The 23,977-nt window shown below is 43.6% G+C and overlaps 1 protein-coding gene across 1 annotated transcript; it reads left to right on the top strand.

The window, feature by feature from the left end:
- Positions 1–1,967: 1,967 nt before the first annotated feature.
- LOC119382479 (transmembrane protein 165) lies at positions 1,968–19,297 on the top strand. Its single transcript, XM_037650188.2, has 7 exons — positions 1,968–2,480; positions 5,227–5,437; positions 6,850–6,948; positions 10,000–10,076; positions 11,681–11,863; positions 13,119–13,224; positions 17,417–19,297. The coding sequence occupies exons 1-7, from the start codon at positions 2,361–2,363 to the stop codon at positions 17,503–17,505; spliced, it is 885 nt and encodes a 294-aa protein (XP_037506116.1). The 5' UTR covers positions 1,968–2,360; the 3' UTR covers positions 17,506–19,297.
- The last annotated feature ends 4,680 nt before the right edge of the window (positions 19,298–23,977 follow it).

Here is a 23,977-nt window from a genome sequence, read left to right as displayed (position 1 = left end):
CCCCCCCCCCTTTTTTTTTTTTGCAGTGCCAGAAAAGTTGCTAAAAAAAGTCGCTAAAGCTAAATCCCTGGAAAAATTTAGACTCTAGCTTTAGGGGGTGATATCTCAAGCAGAAACAATGCATATGAAACGGGCATGCCATGGATTACATATTTACATGGGTACGTTCAAGAAGAAAAAAAGGAGGGAGGGTTTGCGGTGCTGGATGACAGTACTCGGGACTTGGCAAAAAGGGGGGAAAAGGGGGGGGGGGGTAGCTACGCACTAGTACAGTGTTCTAGAAAAAACTAGAAGCTATTCTAGTTCACTGTAGCACTAGTGCTGCGAAGACTAAAATCCGTAGCTTTTTCCCTGATCTTTCTTAAGTAGCGACAGACATTGAAGGGCCGCCGACGAATCTCATTGGCTAACGCTCGTTTTTGGTAGCCATGTTCTTCCTAACTCTTTTCCAGCAACTGGTGAAACGCGTCCCCCGCTCACTAATGACAGGGGGTTGGCGGGAGGAGAAAGATGCGTGGCAGCCGTGGCTGATGTACTTAGACGCACGTGGCTTTGTAAATCTTCCAAGTTAGGAAGAAAATGGCGGCAGACGCCAGCAGCGCGAGGGCCGGGAGAGGAGGCAGTTGCCGGTAAAAAGGAAAAATCTGTGGACGTGCTTTAGCGAAGACTGAGGAAACAGTGGCACTAGCGACGTTACCCTCCTCCTCAGCCTCACTTCCCTTTCCCACTCTAATATACACGGCTATGCTATACTTCACCCTTTTTCTTTCCTTCTTTCTCTTCCTCTCTATTTTTCTCTCTCTGCGTATTTCTTTCTCTGTCTTTCTATATTTTTCTGTCTTCCTTCCCTTTCTTTCTCTCTCTCTATTCGTTCTCTCGCCCATCCGAGTTATTGCATCACACGCCGGACAAATCGGCGCACGTGTTCAGTGTTCAGAGGGCGACGCAGAACATGAAGAGGACGAAGAGAGCGCGCGCGGTTCATGATGATGATAGTTTTTGTTAACCTTGCCGTTTCGTATCTTTAATTAACAAATAAACAAACAGTGCTACGGTTGACGTACACACATGATAACGGTTGGGTCGGTGCATTCGATGTTTCTTGACCTTATCAATTCACGTCGCGAAATACAAAAATAAGAAAACATTCTTTTAACAGCCTAATGCGCACAGATGTCTTACGTACAATAGTCTTAATTTAAAAGCACGAAGCGCGCAATGTCGAACACCAAGGGTTCGTCATTGCGGATTTCGGCCGGTCTGAACTTTCTCTTCTCCCCCCCCCCCCCCCCAACCCCCCCGAAATAAGGCCAATAATTTCTGGAACCAATAATTTCTGGCTACGCATCCGCGCAAGACGTATGCTCGTTGCAGCTCATTTGTTTTACATGAGTGCAGCCGTGCTTTCACCTTAATTCTTGCCTTTCAAGAGTGCGACACCTGTCGATCTTCAATTAATTAGTTCTTTTAATTTAATAATCGATCGCCTCTCAAGCGCTGCTTGTTGAGGTGAGTCGTAAACTGGACAAGCACTGATGAACAATTCGCGATGCAATTAAGCAACAACTGTTTCGATTAAACAATTGTACAACGAGAGAAAGGAAATCAGAACGCAAAATTATTGCATGAGCGTGCTTGAAGCCTTGAACCAAGAAAATGACGATGTACTAGGTATCAGGCTCACGTGCGAAGTGCTTCGGTTGCTTCCGTTCTTGCCACGAAGAAGCCAGCTCCAGAGCTTGCGTGTCACTGCAACAAGCAGATTGCCTGTGTGTCTCAATTCATTAATCTGCTCGTTCACGAAGATGGTATGGCTTGGAGCAGTGGTAAGTGCACTTGTGCCGGGCGAGGTGTTCAAATGCTCAGGCGGCTCAGGCGCGAAAAGGAGACGCGACACTAGCGACTTGACTTCGCAACCATCCTTTTCTACATTCGGACGAGTCTTGTCCAATACGGGTACGCGTGTACGGCGACGTCACAGCCGTCACGATTCGGCCGCCGATTGATACTTGCGCGAAGTGCATTCATTGGTTTTCTTGGTGACAAGTCCTATTTTCTGTCGGAAATGCAGCTTCTTTTTCGCTCATCTGGAAAGCTGAAGGCTGCCCCTCGAGCATGGATAGCCGCTCCTTGAAAGCCACATTTATACAGCACGTGTGTCGAGGTGTCTACTCGTAGCGTGTACCGTTCGCCGGGTTTCGTGCGAACGTTTGTGATCAACTGCTTGAATTCAGTCGGCTGAAGAAGGATCATGCGAAACTCTTGTATTGCTGCTTCGTTATAAATCGACGGGCGATCTAGTCAACGCGTCACCTATAATATTTCTGACCACTGCCGGTGCTCGCGCCCATCATTCCACTATGTATCCCCAGCTCATCGTCGCGCTTTCGTTTCTCGTTGGTGCCTATGCCTACGTTGCTGATCAGCTCCAAGGTGCTGTACCGAATCTGGATTTTCGTACATCTGAAGATGTGTTCAAGGTATGATTGCGCTGTGAAAGTTCATGTTACGTCTATTTATATTCACTATTACACTTGTAAACAGTTTATCCGTCCCTGTGAGCACGCGGTGGCAGTAACGACGAGAGGCGACGTAATACGGTGTTATCACTATTACTGAGGCAGCACCTGTTGCTTCGGTGTTAGGTAGTCTAGCTGATATACAGGTTGTCGCAACGCTTCGAGTGATACGAGATGTTCTGTAGGATCTTTAGTGGCGACAGCAAGAACAACGTAGTGAACTGAGATTTTGAAAATATTTTGTGTATCGTAAGTTTCGGAGCTTGCTAAATGGTGCTGTGAAGTGTATTTTGCCGATTTATTAGAATCCACAGTCAAGGCTACCCATATGTTTTGTTTGTACAGCTAGCAGCCCAGGGTCGTAACTAAGGGGGAGGGGGCTCTGACACCCCCCGAAATTTTTTCATTCTTTAACTTTTCGGGTGATAGTCAAATATTTGCATGCCTTCACAGCGACCACGAGTTGCCAAAGTTGGCCGTTCTACACAAAAATACCCCCCGAAAAAAATTCCTGGGTACGGCCCTGTAGCAGCCGGTGAGGTAGCAAGCAACTAAATTAGCAATGTGGGCTTGTTGGTATGTCATACTCTTTAGCTGGTTCTACATGCTCAACTGACACCAGCCACACATTAAGATAGTTCCAACGTCTCAAGACCTGTTAGCTTCCCTTCTTAGGGGTTGACTTGTCATAATCTGTGGCCGGTGCCAGCTTAGCATCTAAAATTCTTTCACCCAGCCAGACAGATCTCTGTCGAAGATGTTTACGTTTACGTACGTCTTTAAGAGTTGAGAGCATTGAAGCACAACGGCAAAAGAAGGAACGTGCACACACTGGCACTACTGACAACAATAATGTTACGGGTAGCTTGTTTAATAACTATTTATTAAATAGTTAAAACAGTGCAGTGTGGACAAGATGGCAGCAGTCCAGCAACAACCAGAAAAGCGATGTCGTCTTCCTCATCTTTCATGCAGCCGCGCTGCGGCGGCTGTTTGGTATCAATATGTTAGTTCCTTAGCCTTTTGCACATGCAGCCATTTGAACACCCTATAGTAAAAAAACAACAACCATCAAACAAGACAATAAAATCCTACCCACTAAGAGACATGTATAGAGTGCTAGCAGCTCATTGACAAGCACTGTCGCGTAATACACACTAATTTCAGTTGTACTCAACCGCATAAATAGTAACAAACAAACCATACCCATGCAAGTAAGTGATCCTTATTGATTTGTGTCATTCAAAAATAAGGCAGCTGGATTTGTACAACATTCATTACTAATTCATATATGACAGGGACGTGTAGACAGGGCCGTACCCAGGAATTTTTTTCGGGGGTTGTTTGTGTGTAGAACGGCTAACTTTGACAACTGGTGGTCGCTGTGAAGACGTGCAAGTATTTTAGTGTCACCCGAAAAGTTAAAGCACGAAAAAATTTCAGGGGGTGTCAGAACCCCCTCAACCCCACCTTAGTTACGGCCCTGCGTGTAGATATAAAATTTCGTACGATGATTTGCATGCCGTGGTAACACGTCGTTTACCGTGGTAACACATTGTTTGGACATTCATTAAAAGTCACCTTAGTTACCCAGGTAGTGAGGATTAAAGGCAGGCACTTTTAGAATTGAGAAGCATATGTAAATAGGTGGAGAGTCATCTGTATGGAACATCATAAGCTTGTCATTTTCAAAGAACTAAGAAACATCGTGTCACCTAGTGCAACAAATTTCAAACTGTGTAAAACAGTTAGTTTTGTCTTTGCACTGGCACCCAGTGGCTGACAGAGATTAGGCAACGAGGCACAATATTCTTGCAATGCTTCATTGATGATAAGTGAGAGTCTGTTCTCCACTTACTTGAACATGAAAGTTTTTCTCAAGGCGACATTAAGGTCCTTCTTCACATGAAAGTTAGCAAGGTTAAGCTTGCTAAAATAAGTTAAAGGAACCAACAATCAATTTTTATGGTAACTGTTTTCTTTAGTGCAACAAAAGCTTACCAGTCAAAGTTCGTAATCAAGAAATGGTAACATGGAAAACACTGCGAAACATTTATTCATAGGAGCATGCAGGTGGAATTGTAAGACGTCAGTAAGTGAATAAATTCAGCTCTTTGTCCTGATGTCTGCATTTATTTGACTTCAGGAGTCATTCCTGGATGCTGGTAATAGTACTCTTGTAAAAAAAATGCATCGCTTGTGACATTCCTGCTTATTTTTTCTCTGCACTTAATGAACACAGAAATAACTTGTCTGCTAGTCCCAACAACCTCCCATGTCACAATTGGCAGGATGTGTCTGTGTGCATTCTGAGTACTGCTAAATAAGTATTCGTATTATGTGAAGAGTATTTCCTTCGTATTTAATTCATTACCATGTCTATCTCATTTGTACTCTCTTTCGTTTCGAAAATTCAGTTTCTGCAAGCCTGAAGCGTTTGATGTGTCACTTCTGCAGCAGAATGGTATGGTTCAGGATAATTTTGATAAAAGTACTCATTGTCTCTTAATTGTTAGAAATCATGCATCATAGCATTTTGGTAGTACTGCCGCACTGATTAGAATTCAACCATGTTCGAAAATGTTTTAGCTCTATTGAATGGTTTCCTGTTTATTATGTAATGTTGGAACTTTTAAGTAATTTGTCATTTTCAATGGTAATGTCATGAAGCGTGAGTTAGCTCCTAATGCACTGTGCTCATTTTCAGCCTGCTGCCTCACCAACTTCTAAAGATGATGTATCCACAGAGTCCAACACAGAATTCTGGCATGGCTTCCTGGGGGCCATCTCAGTTATCATTGTCTCTGAGCTTGGAGACAAAACATTCTTCATTGCAGCCATCCTCGCCATGCGCCACTCACGCTTGGTTGTCTTTGGAGGTGCCATTGCAGCGCTGTCCATTATGACAGTGCTGTCAGGTAACCATACTTTTACTATTCATCCAGGTTACCATGACATGAAAAGTAAGAAGCGTGTGAACGTCACTTGTAGTGTGAGCGAGGTAGTTATATTGGTTTCGAAACGTCATTTTTACTAACAACGCTAGGGGTTTTTCTTGTAGCTGGCACTGCTCCCAGTTTTTCTATGATTGACCAAGCATACTTATTAGGCAACACTGGGATGCTGTGCAAGCTGTGTGACCATAAAAGTCTCATCACGTGTGTTTCACAGCATAGTAGTTTCTACACTGTCTCTGTGTGATAACTATTTCATAAAACTTGTGTGCCCAAAGTTATGTCAAATCGCTTATTAATGCACCTTTGTGATTCCACGTTACGACTCATAATGTGTTCGTCACGAGCACAAGCAGCCCACTGTGACCATTGGTCAGCGTTAAGCAGCAAATAGGTTCAGATTTAGACATCCTTTCAGTTAATAATTGTGATACTGTCATACTTGTAACATAGAAATACCAGGCTCAACATTACATTAAATTGCTCGTTACATGCCTCTTTCATGTGTGACACTTTATTTATTGGTCATAAATGTGAGCAGTGAGAGAAGTAATGTTGCCTGCTCATGTATAAAATTATGAAAAGGCATATAGATGGTCCACTGCCCAACTTGAAAACAGAGATGAACTTTGCTACCAAGTTAGTATTGCTTACCTGGAATACCATGAGGGCAAGGCTATCTCTCCATATTAAAGATGGCTGCACCTTGATTTTTAGGCTGCTACAATTTTGAAGTATTGTTCGCTGTCGCTGGGCTTACTCTGAATAAAATGCCTAGTACACATTAAACTAATACAAGACATGCTGCTAAACAAGGTGTGCTCCTATTTATACTTTTCATTATAACAGAGCATTATACTTATCACTACAAATAGAGGAAATATATTCACACAAATCATTTAGTATATATGCCTTTGACAGTGGATAAGGCATAGTGGAGCCCAGCTACAATAGGGCAACATATTGCTTTGTTGTCTTTTTTATTCGTTTGACACTGAAGCCAGCGTAGCACAGGGAGCATAGGTGTAATGTTGAGCGCACTGTGATGCATTAGAGCTGTGTAAAGAATGTGGCACTGCTGAGCAGTACACGGGATACAGTTGCAAACATATCCCTACTTTGACAGTATTTATCGCTGACTTCATTTTGAGTTCTTTGTCTTTGCCAAGCTTTAATGTCAACCACTAACATTTGTATTGAAATGCTAGTGGAGTTTATATTGATTTCAAGATTTATCCATGTTGTATTTCTTTAATCGAAAGTGCTGCACTTACTTTTGGATTTGTCACATCAGTCAATCAAAGTAAGCAACCTTCTTCTGTTCACGACAGTACTGATTTCACCAAATATCTCGTTCATATTCCTTTTTCTTGCAGCTGGCTTAGGCTTTGTAACTACAGTTATTCCACGTGTATACACACATTATTTGTCCATTGCCCTCTTCGTCTTCTTCGGTGTTCGCATGATCAGAGAAGGTAAGCAATTTTCAAATAGTGCATGTTGACAGTTTCTGTGGGGCATCTGCTAGCATACAGACAGAAGTAATCTGAATCTACAAATGGTGCAAGGATGTATTGACATTTAGCATGGTCATACAGTCTTCTCGTGACCCTATTTGTTCCCTTCGTTTTTCACATAATTTTATTGTGCAAAAACATGACAGTCAGTGATGTAAAGGCAGATGCCCCTTTATTTGTGCTATCTACACTCTAAAAAATAATTGCACCCTTTGGGGCACATTTTTTTCCGCACAACAGTAATCATCATCTGGCATGGTTGCATTTTCTTTCTCGGAAATAGTGTGCTCGCTACTTTTCTACCAAGAATGCTATGTCGCATGCTGTGTTTGACCTGAAACTACAGAGCATTGGAGCAAGAAAAGACATGTAAGATGGACGACAATTATTCTTGTATGACAAAAAAAAACACCCTAGAGGGTGCAACTGTTTTATTGTGATAACAATTATATGGACATTTCAGACGCATTCTTGTGATACCCATCACCATGAGGTTCCATATGAAGTCCAAAGGTGATAAAATTGCCCCAGGCATTTTATGTTATACGTACGAGTGAAAACGTGAGGGCAGCTGACGACCGCTGCTCAAAAAAAAACATGCCAGCTATCTTCGTCGTGCAAAAGGCCCATGGGGGGTCCCAGAGGGGGGGCTGTGTGACTCGGCAGGAACTGCGCACTTTGAATGGCTGAGTGCGGTTATGTGCACCCTATCTTTGGAACTAGCAGGAAGCTCGTACCTTTGTCCATGCTGTGTTCTCACCGCTCAGTTTCGTTGAAGCGTTAGATGGCACAAAGGTCGCTTCACTCTCTGCAGCAGCCGCGTTTCCTTGCGCCAACATTTTTTTTAGTTATGCCTGGTCAAATGCTAAAAAAGTTAGTGGCCAGCCTTACTTTGTATAACATTTAAATTTGTTGCTATCGCAATCATTGCTACGTTCTTGCAATGAAATGTTGACTCTTTTAGAGTATACTTAAGCCATTTTTAATGTTACTCTCAACAGAAGTTGGTTTGGAAACGTTGTGACATTATTCAGCACCGGTTTTATTCAGCAATGAATAAATGAAATGAACGACTTGATCGTTAAAAAAAAATATGCGTATCCCACTTATTTTGAGAATTGGTATGGGTTAGAAGCATTTGTTACATGACGCATGTGATAAACTGATTTAGCATTTTGGTTTACATGTGCTTCATTTTCGCTTCTGAGACTCAGTGAGAAACTATCAGAAAAAGATTGGTGCATGCCCTCTAAAAAGCGATTCTTTTACACCACCACGGTGGTCTAGTGGTTATCAGGCTCGACTACTGACCCGAAGGTCGCGGTATTGCATTCCAGCCGTGGCAGCCACATTTTTGATGGAGGGGAAAATGCTTAAGGCCCGTGTACTTAGATTTAGGTGAAAGTTAAAGAACGCCAGATGGTTAAAATTTCCGGAGCCCTCCACTACGGCATCCCTCATAATCATATGGTTTTGGGACGTAAAAGCCCAACAATTATTACGGCTTGATTATCACATGAATTCTCTGGTGATGTGCAGTAGAACATGTGACACCATCTCAAGTACTGTATTTACACGATTGTAGGTCGACCCATTTTATCTAAATTTGAAATGCAAAGTTGGGGGGTCAACTTACAATCGAAACCGAAACTGGTACCACCAGCTACGGTGCGACAAACGAGAAATCAGGGACGTTGTGGCATCGTTACGACATTATGTTTGCGTTCTGACCCTACCTGTAACATATACTGTATTTTTTCGCGTATAAGCCGCACATTCAGTAATGCTTTGCAGAAAATTTTCAAAAATGATCCTCGCGGATTGCCGCGAAGCTAGTTTCCTTGCATAACTGTGAAGCACGGCCGTGAAGCCACCTTTGCACACCAGAATTTGTGTTCTTTGTCATGACTTTAGAAAACACGTTGCGGGGGTAGTTTGTGGTACTTCCTAACTTCAAATTATTCAGCGCTGCTTTTTACGAAGACATGAGGGAGAAGTGCGCGACAGGACGGGCGTTGACTCCAAATATGGAGTCGGCACCCGTCCTCTCCTGTCCTGTCCTGGTGATACGCGAAATTGTCATGCAAGAAACCTGCATGTTTGCATCGGAAATGGGTATGCCGAGGACGCACTTCGAGACCAGCAGGGCATGGACAATCAAAGTTCATAAAGAGGGATGACGAGTGAGCATATGTAGGCAGTCTAGCGACTATGTAAATGAAGGTCCTTTACGAAATGCACTCGCAGTTTTTTGTTGTTTTTTTGCCGTGCGATATAAGGGGGGTGGACCTACATTCGAGTCAACTTACATTCGTGTAAGTACGGTACATTGCATGAAATGTGAATGCAATTTGGACAAGGATACTCCCCATACGTGTGGGTGGCACTGATACATTCGCATTATCTTTTGTGTAAGAGATGAGGGCGTGAACAGTTGACGATTTTTTTTAACACCTGCCCGCAACGAGTTTTGCGGGCAAAACATGCAGTCTGTGATTTAATACAATGCTTAATGTCACCTGGAGTAGAAACCACGAGTGCATCGACGTAGACTGAGGAATAACTAGAACACGCAATGCGCCACTGAAGTAGACGCGACACCTGCTGGGTGATGTATCTGGGTTGATCTCGAAAGTAGTGCAATGTCTCATAGTACCTGAAAACGCAAACTTGCATTAAAGAACTAGCTGGGCTATTATTTCGTTTAGTTATGCACGCATCTGTAAGCTAAAAGGGTGAGAATTAGGCTGCTGGGTTAGGGTTCTGAAATTCAAAATCCATAGTTCAACGCATAATTAAACAAACTAACATGTTAGTTTAAAATGAAGCTGCCAAGCTGGACGTAAAAATAAAACTTGGGAGATCTCTCCTAATTAATGCCTCACGTTATAAGGCTACTTAAGTTGAATAACCGGGTTCTTGCGTCTGGCTGCTTCTTAACCCTGCTACCCCTTATTTTTCTTATCTTGTTTATTTTTGTTTATGAACTAGCTGTGTTATCCATTTCAGCGTACTACATGCAGCCTGATGAAGGCATGGATGAGTACGAAGAGGTCCAGAAATCACTGAGCAGAAAAGAAATGGATGTAAGTAGTCTATAATTTCTTGTATTTAAAAGAAAATAACTTTTCAAAACACCCCTGTTCTGCAGTAGGAGGTAGTGTAGCCTTGTGGACATTGTGGGCAGCCTTTTAACAGAGGTGGAAATGGCAGTGCCTTGCAGCACAGATAACATGTTTTCATGTTCAAGACGAGCACCATACTTAGCAGGTATTGAAATTTGACTCCCGAAGTATTGCGAGTGATGTTTGGTCGACTGATTCATGTGGACTGTTACAATTGGCTCAGTGCATGTGAATTGCAGGTAGCAATCCAGCGTGTAGAAGTTTCCCAATCATGGCAGCGGTGTTGCTAGCTTCGGCAATCATGCTAATCAACTGGTAGTTGTTTCACAACATACAAACAAATGTTACATTCTGAGTGAAAGGTACCTTGCAAATGAAAGCACATTTAGCCGGACTATCACAAGTGGCTTAGACTGTAGCGTGTGCTGTCAATTCAACAGCAAGGCTTTCATGTGTAATCAGATGCATGCACAGTAGCGTTACACTTTCTTGAATGTACATGAGAACGAGGGATTGTTCTCGAATGATTTGAAATCAAAAGGTCTACATTGCCCTAAACATGGAAATGAAGATTCTGGGCAGAAATTTTGTACTATGTCTCAGTGATTTATCTGGTGAATTTTGTTACAAGACCAGAAATATTTCATTCATCATCATGATTTACTTGCCATCTTGGGTTGTTGCATATAGAGGCAAACATTTATCAGTTATAAACAATAATCATTTATGCAATCAAAAGAAATGTCTGGACAAAAACAAAGTGCATATAAGGAGAAAAAAAGTAACAGACCTAACACAAACAGCATAATGATGCCAATCAGGCAGCTGGTTTCCACAGCAATAAATATAGTTAGTGAGAGGAATTCCCTTTTGTAGTGTGTAGTTAACTGCATAGATGCTTTGGCAATGCTTCTTGCTTCCATGAAGGGCTATGTTCACCTTCTGTTGAACTAGACAGTTATTCCATTCTTTAGTAGCAACTGGAAGAAGTGATTGGTTAAAAGCATTAGTAGGACCTTGTGAGGTTTGCATGTTTAAAGAATAAAATAGATGTATCCTCACTGTGATGGAAGAAGTACTATATTGTGTAGGCTCCGGAAATTGTTGAACAGCTTGCGTAAAATGCATTTTAATGTGTGAACGATGCACTTAGTAGTAGCTGAGGAGACATCATGTGAGCAAGTGTGTCATGCGAACAAAAGTATGCAGTGCCCATGGGGCAATGTGCATAACATTGTCCTGATCCTGTCTTGCTGCGAGGTGACAGTGTTGCTGGTTTTTGATAAAGGGTTAAAAGCCAGCTAATACTTTTCTTTCCTTTTTTTCTCCACTTGCGTTTGCAATAGCACATCTTAAATCCTTGTTGGGGTTACAGGCAAGGAGCACTGAACATTTCCCATAGAGGACATATCCTAGTCTTGGAATGTAGGTAGCTCTATGGGAGGTGGGGGAAATCGGTTACTGAGTTTGATTTCTGTCTTGATTGGCTAGTGGTGTATGGCATAGAGCACTGCCTAAGTTGTGAGCACCTGTGCACCCTGTTTGAGTATGCGTGTTACTTTCAGGACAGTGCCAACCAAGCGAGGGACTCGGTTGTCAACATGGAGGCTGGGTCGACGTCAGTGAGCTTTCGTAGGCGGATGCGCTTGTTCCTGTCTAAGGTGTTCTTTCAGGCACTCACCCTCACTTTTGTGGCAGAGTGGGGCGACCGCTCACAGATTGCCACAATTATTCTTGCTGCACGAGAGGTAAGTGGGACATGGCAGAACCGAGATAGGCCTTCCATTATATCTTAATCCTTTTATTTGAATTTTCACTTGGTTCAGCTGCATCAGATTTCTGAAGGAATGCCTACACCTCTTCGTGAAGAGTGCGGCTCATAAATTCCACCTTACGTCATGGAATGTTACTTAGGTTGAATGATAACGAATTGGGGACAGGTTATACTTTATAAAATAGAAACACTTGCACAGTTCCATTTATTTCTAAATTTTGCAAGGGAAGAGTACAGTGGCTTGGTGCAGCCATGCTTGCCACCCACATGGGAGCCATGTGCTATAATAAATATGTGATGCGTGGGTAATGGCACTACAATGCATGCCCTGGTGTGACGGATGGGTAATAGAGACGAACGCCATTTTAATCAGTATTTCTACTGACTGTAATTAGGATTTAAGCTCTTAATCTTTTGCGGATCATTGCTGCACGTGACTTGATCATAGATAGCAATGACGCAGTCCTGAGGGCACGTGTGCGGCCAGCACACAGGGACTGAAAGACGAACTACTATTTGCCACAACCACTGTGCACGAAACCACGGTCGTTATCAACGCAATCATCAATAGTGCCTACTCAGCTCCGAAGATACGCGGCTAATGCAGCAGTAGATTAAAGGCGATGAAGTTGTTTGCTTATGACTATGGTGGAGTGGACTTCGGCACTTAGTTTTCAGTTGGCCCCTAGTCTAGTGAAGCTTTGACACTAGCATTCATGGCAACCAGCTGTGCTGTCCCTTATTGGTTCGTTTACGTATGTCCCAGAAAGACACACGAGTTCTTTCTACGGAAATAAATGTGTATAACATAGTTTGAAAACGAATTTTGCTAGTTTTTCAGGATACGAAATTTCGGTGATACGAATATTTTCGCGCAACAAATACTTGTCTTTTTATTGTGAGCTAAATATTTATTTGCCTGTTCTTTCTCAAAATAAGCTCTCTGGAATAACTTAAATCAACTGTTAATAATATGACCCTGGAAAGATGCATTTTCCCCCAAAATGTAACTCTAAAAGGTTTAACTGCTGCTTCAGTAAAAGGTGCCTCTGCCTCGTCATCCTTGTTCTAAATCACTACTGGTGTTGCCACATTAGCACAGAATGTTGTATAGTACATATGGGGAGAGAACACGAACTTTATGTTTAGTGGCATAGTGTGTACACGTACAACTAGTGCACACATATTGGAATGTGGATGCATCGTGCAAGGGCATGTGTATCTTCCAGGACCCGGTGGCAGTGTCACTTGGAGCCATCCTGGGCCACAGCCTGTGCACTCTGCTTGCAGTTATTGGAGGGAGGCTTGTGGCGCAGTGGATATCTGTCCGAACAGGTTGGTGACAGTCGGCGTTGGCCTTAGAAGTAGACGACCTAGGCCCAGGGCATCATCTTTAGAGCGGCGCTTGATCACGTCCTATAATAATTTTTTGTGGCTTTGTGATTTAGTCTAACACAGCATCCAATACAACGCTATATGCTCAATCGCCATTAATTTTTGGAGTGAAGTTCTTGGCTAAGAACACTAGTGTTGCACCAGTACTTCCATGTTTACTAACAAACAGACTTGTACACATTACAAAAAAAATAAATAATAACAGCTTACAATTGCTTCCTTCAAAACGTAATTGATTACAGTTGCCAATCATTGCCCCAAGAAAGTACCATATTTACTTGAATCTGATGCACCCCTTTTTTACTGCATAACTAGTCTAGAAATTGTTGGCACCTTACAATCTAGTACGAAACTGAAACCATGGTTGAGGGTTGTCAACAGCTAATTGTCAGAGAAGCAGGTGCGGTGCCATCGCCATTACAAAATGGTAACGGAGCACAATTTGTTATGAATTCGCACAGGATCATTTCGTACTCATCTACAAGTATGACCTGTCTGCTTCATATGTATCCGTTCCCAGTAAAGTGCAAATGATGTGCCCCAGTCATTACATAGGCTCATCGAAGGAAAGTTATTTTGTGCACTGAAGATAGCTGTGTCGCATTTTTTTTTTTGCATGCTTGAAACTGAGTGCGTGACTGGTGGAAGGAAAGGAAGTAGCTCTTCAGCTGCATGTCGACCTGGAAATGTTTATAGGGGAGAACCGCACTGTGGAGGGGTGCTGCGGTGCCAGGCACTGCCGCTGAGTGTGTAGAAAAAACTCGTTAATGCGACTGTACACCTCTCCGCTCTCCCTTTCATGCCGCCTTGAATTCCCGTTGCTTTGCACGCATGCTGCACACTCTCTGCACGTGCTTGCGTGGGTTTCATGCTTCGCGAGGCGTTTTAAGAAAATCCACCTACAAACCCGTGTCGCCTCTGTTAGCTACCACGCATTTCCATCTGCACTACATAAATAGACAAAATATATCACCGCACAACACGAATATGACGTGTACATGCCTTTCACTAGTACGTCCTCTATGCTAGAGAATAGCGATAGCAGCATAAATACAGGGTGGCGCGTAGTCAACCAACATATTTCAAGTTGTCATATATACAGAAGCAGGGAAAAAATAGGTGCCAGTAAATAGGTCCAAGTATGTCATTTTATAGCTGAGCTGTTATGCTCGAGGTTGGCTGTGTGTCGTAGATAGAAAGTTTTCATCACCAACCGGCATGTGCTTTCTTCTTCATTGTCTTCTGTTTCGCTCCCAGATCACATGAGCCCATTTCTCCAGCTTGGGATGCAATAACTGATGGGCGAGAGAGAGAAAGAAAGAGAAATAAAGATAGACAAAGAGAAATCCTTGGCGAAAAAAATTTCTTGGCGAGAGCAAGCACAGCCATGTATGGTATAGTGTAGCAAGGGGTGAAAAAGGGAGAGGTGGGAGGCTAAAAGCCTAGCCAAACCAGGACCAGCCAGATGCCCACCAGCTCTGCTGTGACCCAGCCTTGCACAACTTAGTACAAGCTGCATAAATTTTTTTATTTACCACCAATTACAAGGTCATTTCTTGAAAGCTTCATCTGGCAGATGGCCTTCTTTTACATCAATGCATTGTTGCAAATGCTTCTTGAAGTCGCACATGCGCCTCCATAGGTCCTCATCAATAGCTTGCGGTTGTCATCAATGGCTTCGTCATCAATATTAAATATGTAAGTTGGCTCCGCGCCACACTGTATGTAGCTTCGTAAATTTTTAGTACTGGTGAAAAGACGGAAGTTGAACGCACTAGAGTAATTCTTGCTTCAATGCCAGCGCAACCAAGACGCCCAGTAATTCGATTGATCAGTGCAGTTGTGGAACAGGAGTGACCTCTGGTCATCTTCAGTGCTTCGTGCAGATACTAATTTTTTCTGCACACGTGAACTCCAACCATGCACTGCTAGCGCATGCAACAAACTTTGTTTATACATTTTTAAATGCACTTCAGTAATCCATGCCTGTTTCTGCTTTTTTGGCGCCATCTTTTTGGGAATCAGTAGGATTTTATGGCTGGAATCAACCCCTCTGTGTTTACAGTGCTGTTATGGCAGCTGACAGAGCAGCAGTACTTACTGGTCCACCGTCGGGGTGACATCACAGAATGAGAGAAGTTTCACAGGCAGCATGAGCTTCGCAAGTGCGTGCAAACCAAGGGGAGCGGGTGGGTTGTGCCCAGCGGCTTAACTTCACTTTCTCCGGTAGGGGAATGGCAAGCGCTGGCATTGGCAGAGAAACTTGAGTGCTTCTCCCTTATAGTATGGCACGAAAATTGGGAAATTTCCAGACCTCGAAGACAAGTATAAACTCTTTAACAACTCCATGTAGACCGAGAGTGTTGAGGCAACAGCCCTTGAATTGTCGGGCAATCGAGGTGTATAGGCTTCCTGCACAGGAGTTTCACAAGACGTCTGGCGCTACCTGTCAACACTAGAAGGATGAAACTGATTAGCGCGTAGTCAGACTTCTCTGCTCTGTTGGCTGTGCATGAACGGGGTGTTGAGCAGAAATTAAACTTGGTCCTGGTGTGTGTTGCTTGTGTTCTACACATTGAACCCTCAGAAAAAGAGCTGTGAATATCTCTGCTGATCTGTGCATGCTTATTTCCCTGGCAAGTTGCTACTTCTCCAGTTGCGTACACAGACATACACAAAGGTTGCCACTGTGGTTCAATGGCTGTAGCATTTTGCTTCTGAGGAAATGAAATTATATTCGGGTTATTTCAAGCCATGGCAGCTGCGCCTTGATGACAGACTATTACAAAGTACATGTGTATTGAGCAATGGCTGCACAATAGAGAAAAAATAAGTTAAATCACATAAATTATTCTCTTTTAAAAATGCCCAGAAAAAGTGTTGCTTGCTCTGAAGCCAGAAAGAACACAAAAAACGAAAAACTGATTGCAATGCTGTCTTCATGTTATCACCACCTGCCGGGACTGCCTGAATTTGACAGCTTCTGCTCAGGCCTAGGTATCCTTTTACTGGCATAGATGAAATTGTACCAAAAGACTGAATTTAGCAAGTTTTGATAATGTCACTTTGCTGCCATGGCCCAAATACGAAAAAATACTTTGTAATTTGTGATGTCACACTGATCTACCACCGCTAAAGTATCAGTGTGAAAGTTCCCCCAAAAGATTATTGCTCTAGTGTCAACATCTTACCACAGAGTTAATTTAGTTGCTAAAGAATATCCTGCTGTCTTATTAATCTATTTAGTGATACTTTTTAGTGTCCTTCTAAAGAACCTCATATGGATGAAATTAATTCGAAGGCCTCAACTTTGGTGGCTGCCATAGCCTCTTGTGTTGCTTTAGGATGTTGGAACCCATCTGTCACTCATTCAGTCACTTCACCATAGAGTCCATCTGACAGCACTTTGATGTTGTCCGGATTTTTTGTTTTGATGGCACTGTTCATATGTGCTTTATCATGTCATAGGCCATAAATGGCTCGTTGCTATTATTCTAACAGTGACAAGTGCAGCATTGAAGGGACACTAAAAAGAAAAACGATTTTTCTCGTATTAGTAAATTGCTCTTTAATGATACCCAAAATACCAATCTTGGTGCGAAAAGATGCTTGGTAAGCAAGAAAATGCACAAAAATAAAATGTAAGTGGCAACGCGACATTAAAGTTCCCGCACGAGTTGCCGTGACGCCATAGATTTTCATGGCACCTACTATGGCCCATGTGGCTCCTAATCGGTAAAAAAGAAGTACATTGTCTTCTGAGGGAACCAGAAAGTTAACATATCAAGTTTCAGGATATTTTGTTGAGCCAATGTGGCCTAAGCGAAAAAGAAAAGCTTTTTGAAATTTGTTACGTCACAATCTAAGATTTCAGCGAGAAAATTAAGTTTGACTTTCGACATTGATTTTCCCTTCCGCTAATAAACCTGCAGTAGTGAAATTAATGACACTATAGTTTTCAGAGTATAATTTATGTGTAAACTTATTTATTGTTTCACATTAGTGTCCTTTTAAGACACGCTTCACTTATTTGTGGATGATCATTTTGGAGAGGGAACCAAGTCGGGTATAATTAAGTTATCTTGTTAAGCATTTACTGGATGGCTCATGACTTTTCTTTTCTTCTTTGCAGTCACCTTTATCGGAGGTGTAGTGTTCCTGGTCTTTGCAGTGTCATCGTTGTACCTTGGCTCTGGAGAAAAATCATTGAGGAGCCTATGAGGCTGCAGCTTTGGCAGGCCTAAGGCACCAAAGAGAACATAAAGTTTAGGATTGTTTCTATAAAAAAAGTTAACGTGTGCAACTTTTGGATGGCTAGAGCTCGCGAACTGTAGGTAGTGAATGAAAAAATGCAATTGTGTCTTTCTATATCTTATCTTGAGGGCATTCCTAAAGTGTCCCACGGAAGTTAAGTGGTGCTGCATTGAGTATGCGTAAGCAGCAGTATTTTACTGCCTATGTTCTCTACAAATTGTTGTACTGTGATTACTATGTGCTATCAGTAAAGCCTCGTTAATTCAACCCTCATTATTACAAAATATTTGATAATATGGACTCGCTTTCCAGTCACAGGAAGCCTATGCATTATTTAATAGCATTATTCAGATATATTGGGCTACACCTGTGTTAGTTTAGAGTGGAAAGTGCCGCAAATGTGCGATGCAAAATAAAGATAAATGTGCTAGTGTGCAACCAAAATGAAGAGGCGCAGCCAACGTTATCATAGTCATCAGGCTGAGCATGCGGTAAGGACAGGCTTTGGACAGTCTGTGCCCATTTGCATTTATCGCCGCATTGGTCATGTGCCTTCACAAAGGCATGGTTTCCATCCATGATCACGTTGTTAGTGAGCTGGATTTCATCCGCAGAGGTTGCACCATACAACAGCTTCGTTTTGACTCGGTGTGTGTAGGCTGCATGTGATCCTTCAGAAATGTGTGGACTATGTATGATTGCACTGCTAGCAACCGTGGGTTTAATCTGCAGTGGTTGTGTCACTCTGATGTTTAGCTTTAGCTAGATGCAGTACTTGTGCAGTGTCACAATCATGGCAGGAGCTGTGGAGGATGAACAGGTGATTTTGCCGCGATTTTTGTGCTGGCATCAAACTACCCAGTTATGTCACAGTGGGTAGATGATGGGTTGCCAGTCAGCTCACTGGTGATCAAATTATCATCATACGTGCTTGGTGGTGGTGATAGTAGCAAAGGGGGATATGGGAGAGTGGATGAAAGGCACATCGTCGATGAAAGTGCAGGTGTTGACACCTTTGATAATTTGGTATTCACTTTAAATTTTTTCCCGTTCCCGTTAATTCCAAATTAATGAGGTTTTGCTGCGTGTGAGTTGGGCCTGAGCAAACAGACTGTTAAATCTCTTGGCTTGGGGAAATGGCTCAGCTTGGCATTATTGAGCATCCGCTGGTTCCAGCACATTTCCATTACTTGATAGTATAGCATTCAGCTTATCATGTTTAGTATATTGTTTTGTTGCTGTCCATTTGTATCTGTTGTATTAAGCTTAGGAATAAGTCTATAGCCATGAAATATAAACTCTTGTACAAATTTTTGATTTCAGTGTACAGCTTTTGCAATGGTTGGTGTGCCTGTGTCGCGTTACGAGACCAAGCAATAAAAACATTTTTGTAGCAATTTGTCTGATGAAAATTATAACAGAAAATGTTTCGAGCTTCAGTGGGGAGGAAAGGACAGCTGAAGCCATAAATTGGTGTCGGTTTCCCTGCTGGGTGTTCTCCTTTTTAGCACAAAACACTGCTGCTGTAAACGTGTCTGTCTGAATCTCTGTTGCTGCCTTTGAGTGAGTTGTTGGCTATTAAAATTTTGGCGACTGCAGAACAAAGTAAGCATGGTATTATGATGTGCTGTCTTTTGTTTATATAATACCTTTGTGCTAAACATACTCTTGTTGATTTTGGTGCAGTCATTAGATCAATTGTACAAAATCTTGCAACATTGGAAATCTTGACAGAGAAGGGAAGCACTTTGTGTCTGAATGCATGTGTGTGCATGTTTGTATTGCACATGTCAATTTAGCAGGGCCACTAAAGGCACACATTATGTCAATGTAGACTGTCAAAGTACCATTCCAAGAAATTGCAGTGCTTGTTTTCCAAGAAAAGCGTGATACCTACCACTGATGACGCTTGTGGCACAGTGAAGCAGCACCCCACTTTCATGTTCAATTACAAGCCACAAGAGTATGGTTGTTTTTGCACAATGAAATAACGAGGGAAGGGGTCCAGGGGAGCACTCCCCTGGACTCCTTCCCTCGTTATTTCATTGCGCAACAACAGCCATACTCGTGTGGCTTGTAATTGAACATAAACAGACTAGCCCAGCAACGTGTACTTCTATACCCCACTTTAAGCTGGGATTAGCATTATAGGAGTGCATGCCACCACAGAAATGGATGGTAAAGCATGGTGCATTCTCATCGTGCAGTGTGCACCAGCAGACAAAGTGAGTCTGGCCTTCAGACTTCAGTTCAAGTGTCGTTTCGCATCAAGTGGCTACAACAGAAGGCACGTCTCGCATAAGCTGCTTTTGTTACCAAAACCTAGTAGCTGATCACAAAGTGAGCACGACGAAATCATCGCTATTACCTATTCGAAAGCCACAACGAGCAGTGGCCAGAGGTTGACAATTGTTCCACCAATGTTGTGACATCCTGTGATAGGGATTAGGTATGAGGCAGCAGCAGCATCAGGCTCTCTGCTTGATCTTGAAACTTCTGTTTTTTTTTCTTCATTTTTTTTTTAAATCTCGAGGACTATTTATACTTAAGGCGGAGTACATGCAATAAGGTGCTCATGGGGCTTTTCGCAGCATCATCCCACGGAACCAAAAATCATTCACATGGCAAGAATCGATGGTCAGTTTGCATTCCAAATATTGGTAAGAAATAAAAAAGTTGACGCTTATGTTTCAAATCGTGGCGGGTGCAACAGAAAATAAATAACGAAGGGCTGCTGTGCATTTTCACTTGCTGAACTGTAAAAGCTGGCACGTCTCTCACAGAGAGTGGTAGAGGCGCAAACTCTTATGGTGTCCAACACCGCTGGTGGCTACACGTTCATTTAGCACGACGTGGAAGGTGAAACCTGGTACATGGCAGTGGTGACTGAGCTGCAGTGTCTTAACCATAATTTTTTTTTTTTATTTACAAAATACTGCAGGCCATGTGGCCCATGCAGGAGGGGCAGAGTACAACATAAATACACGTACAATGCACAATTGAGTATCATAAACAAGTCGGGTAAAGATGAAAACAACTCTAAATAAAAAATAATTAGGAAATAGGAAGTAATTCTGTATTGATTCAGTCGAGTCCAGATGATCAAGAGGTATCAGGTTCCATTCTTCTATGGTGCAGGAAAAAAAATATTTAAAGAGTTTAGATCTGCCACCATAAGGGGAGAGAGTGAGGGAATGGGAATGACGGGTTTTCCTAGTCTCAGAAAGGGTTATGTAAGGACTGGGATCTATAAGGATCTGTAAGGACTGGGACTGGGATTTGGCACATAGCGTCTATTGTTCAACATTAACTTAATTTCCTGTTAGCCCGCCCCCCCCCCTGCCCTGTCGAAGGGCCGTTTTTTTTTTTCGGGAAAAGGTGGCAACCCTATTACCGTCTCAAAGCAGCACAAGCAAATGCTGTATTAGATTACTCTGGGGTGCTCTTCTGGACATCGTCAAATTCCGCCACGTTGTCCGATTCCGCCATTGGTAAACTCTGATTGGCACAGACGTCTGCTACTACCTCCTTGAGTGGCTTAAAATGCCGCCATTACGAATTTGACAGCGACCACAATAATGTACGCCAGAAGTGCCCGGGATGAATGTGCCCTAGTGTGTTTTACTTTGCCCTTCTTTTTTTTATTGTGATAGCAATTATATGAACACTCTCGGCTCATTTTTGCCGTCGCCGTCATGCCCAGGATATGTATATGTATGTATATATATAAAAAGGCACAAAGAAAAATAAAGAAGAAAAAAATTCTAAAGTACCCGACCGCGGATTCGAACCAGCAACCCCTCGCTTCCCAGCGCGCTGCGTTAGACAACCACATGCCATGTATGCGCCGGCGAAATAACGGCAAGCTATTTATATACACCATGTACCGTTGGTGGTAAGCAAATCTCGGAAGAGCGTGAGCGTGTTTTCTACCACGCAACGCTCCTAATATTTTTCAATTTGAAAACAGCCCTTGAGACGCGCACGACAAAGTGGCCTTTTTCTGTACCCACCCGTGATGTGGAAGGGAAAAATTACACATCATCTCCCCCTACGGGCAACCATGGTGGGATGCGAAAGCATCGCGGGTGGTGCGCATCGAGTTTCCGTTTCTCTTATGAGACGGTGGTTGTCGAGGCGTTTGAATTACCGCTTGCCGACGCTGACGTTTCCGTTCAGCTTCCCCAGCCTTCCTCTGCTTCGCGGCGGTGGCGCTGCCGCTGCAACTAGCACTGACGTTGACGTTGTTCATGGCGTTTCGCACACCGTTGCACAGAGAGAGAATGACGGAAGCACAGCGAACGCGCGCTTTCGCAGCTTCGAGATTCGCTTGCCGGCGTTGCCGTTTACGTTCAGCTTCGCGTCCATAGCGCCGTTGCGAAGGAGAGTGCAACGGGAGGGAGCGCGCGCCGCATTATGTATACTAGCGCACAGCTGTGGCGGAGAGAGTGAAACGAAGCGGAGGCAGCGCTCACGCCACCTCCTCGCGCTCACGCGAGGAGAGGGGGGAGAGTTGGCGCATGCGCAGTATGGGTGCGGACGCCGCAGAACGGACACTGCCCCGAGCATAAGATGCTTTCACATCTTAAAAAAAGAACACCGGGCACACCTAGAGTCACGATAACACCCTCATTATTACTTTTGTTGTTAATTTTGAGTTCAATAAGTAGATAATATGTATGTTTATATTCTGTTATCGCGTTAAAAACACCGAACAAACATTAATATTAGCACTTCCGGTTTCACCGACAGCTCGTCTACTCGTAGTTGCGTGGTTCCGTTTTCTTCGCCATGCGCAGTGCCGAAAACGTGAATATTTCTGTGCTTTTGACCATCGCCGGTTGCCGTTGAGAGTGGAAGCCGTCGAGTGTTGCCTCGTCAGCTGGTAACTGCATCGTCGGCACGTTCTCACGACCGACCGAGGCAGGGGCGCAGCATGTCTCCGATAACAATGCTGGCGTCCGGTAATGGCGGCGCTTCGGGGTCGTCTGCCAGTGCCGTCTTACGAGGCGGTGTATCGGAGTATGGGCCGAAACCGATCTCAGCTGTCATTCGTTCCAAACGAGCGCGCAGGTTTGCTTCCATGGTTGGCAGAGCGATGAAACACTACGGCGTTCGAGGTGCACACCCAACATTACCAAACCGACGCGCAGTTTTCAAGCACGCGCGATACACAGTGCGATCGGCCAGATGGCACACCCTGCATCAGACGCCCCCGTGTGGCTGGAGACGCAGGGGGTCACTACACGCGCCGCAGTTTAAAAGAAGAAGCAATAGCTAAGAGCGTCTGATTCTCTATTGTCGACACTTGCAGCGCGTTGCTCAAGCACATCGACGTAACAACTGTGGCAGTTGTTAGTTCACGCTTGCCCTGTGCATGCCTGTGCGTTCTTTAAGGGCGTCCTTCTTTGTGCTTCAGCGGCGCGCTGCAAGTATCGAGCTGCTTCTGGTTCTTCGTGTGGCGTTTTAATTTCTTGCTATCGCATTCATTGCTTCGCCCTTGCGGAGAAACTGTGACTTTTTTTCTCTCCACGGTGAAGGTTCCATGGCCTCCGGAAGCAAACCTGCAATTTTGTGCCAGCGGAGCGTCGTGCCTTTACTGGAAGTGACTACGTTATGCAACTCCCCGTTCCTTCATTTTTTCCCCTCAATATAGTCAGCGCCAGTAATTCACGAATTGCCTGCCTTTGGTGTCAGGGGCATTTTCAATTTTGCTTGCGTATGTATCAACGCACACATACAAACGCGCGCACGAACATACACAAAGTCCCCCACGAAAAACATTTCTGGCTACGCCCCTACTCGGTGCTGTGTCTCGCTCGTTCCGGCCAAGGCGTCTGAAGCGCAGCAAGGTATATCACCCGCAATACGAGCAACCTTTCGCGATGATGACTTCTCCGGTGCACATCCGAGTGGGCGAGCGGTGCACGCATTTCGCTAACGACCGAAGCACCTCGGCGTACGAGGAAGAAGAAGAAGAGCAAGACGGGCCGAGGAGTTAAGAGCATAAGTGGTTGAATAAACGGGGCTTCTTTCCTGGTCGCTCAGCCGCACTTATGACGCGAAGCGACGAGTCCATTCACAGCGTACTTCTGAGGGCACATCAGTGTGCGAAAAATCATTCTGGCTTACATTTGACCTTTTGAGGACACCTGCAACGTAATCCAATGTTTCATGTAATTAATACAGTGTCTGGAGAACACATTGGCGAAGTATGAAATGTAGATAGATACGGATTTTTTTGTACTTTATCCGCGTGTTGCTTTCCTCATATTATTATTCTTACTAATAATTTAAGCATATATATAAACGTCACACGGAGAGAAGTGGGCCTGCATTGACATTCAAATTGAAGAAGAAAAGAACATATAGACGCCGGTCTGGTTTTGCTGTTGAGAAGAATTGTAGCACAGCTTAGTACAATTTTTCGAAAATAAGA

This window comes from Rhipicephalus sanguineus, chromosome 2, assembly GCF_013339695.2.
Source record: "Rhipicephalus sanguineus isolate Rsan-2018 chromosome 2, BIME_Rsan_1.4, whole genome shotgun sequence".
Classification (NCBI taxonomy): domain Eukaryota; kingdom Metazoa; phylum Arthropoda; class Arachnida; order Ixodida; family Ixodidae; genus Rhipicephalus; species Rhipicephalus sanguineus.
The sequence above is the reverse complement of the archived record's forward strand: the minus strand, read 5'-3'. Positions and strand labels throughout refer to the sequence as shown.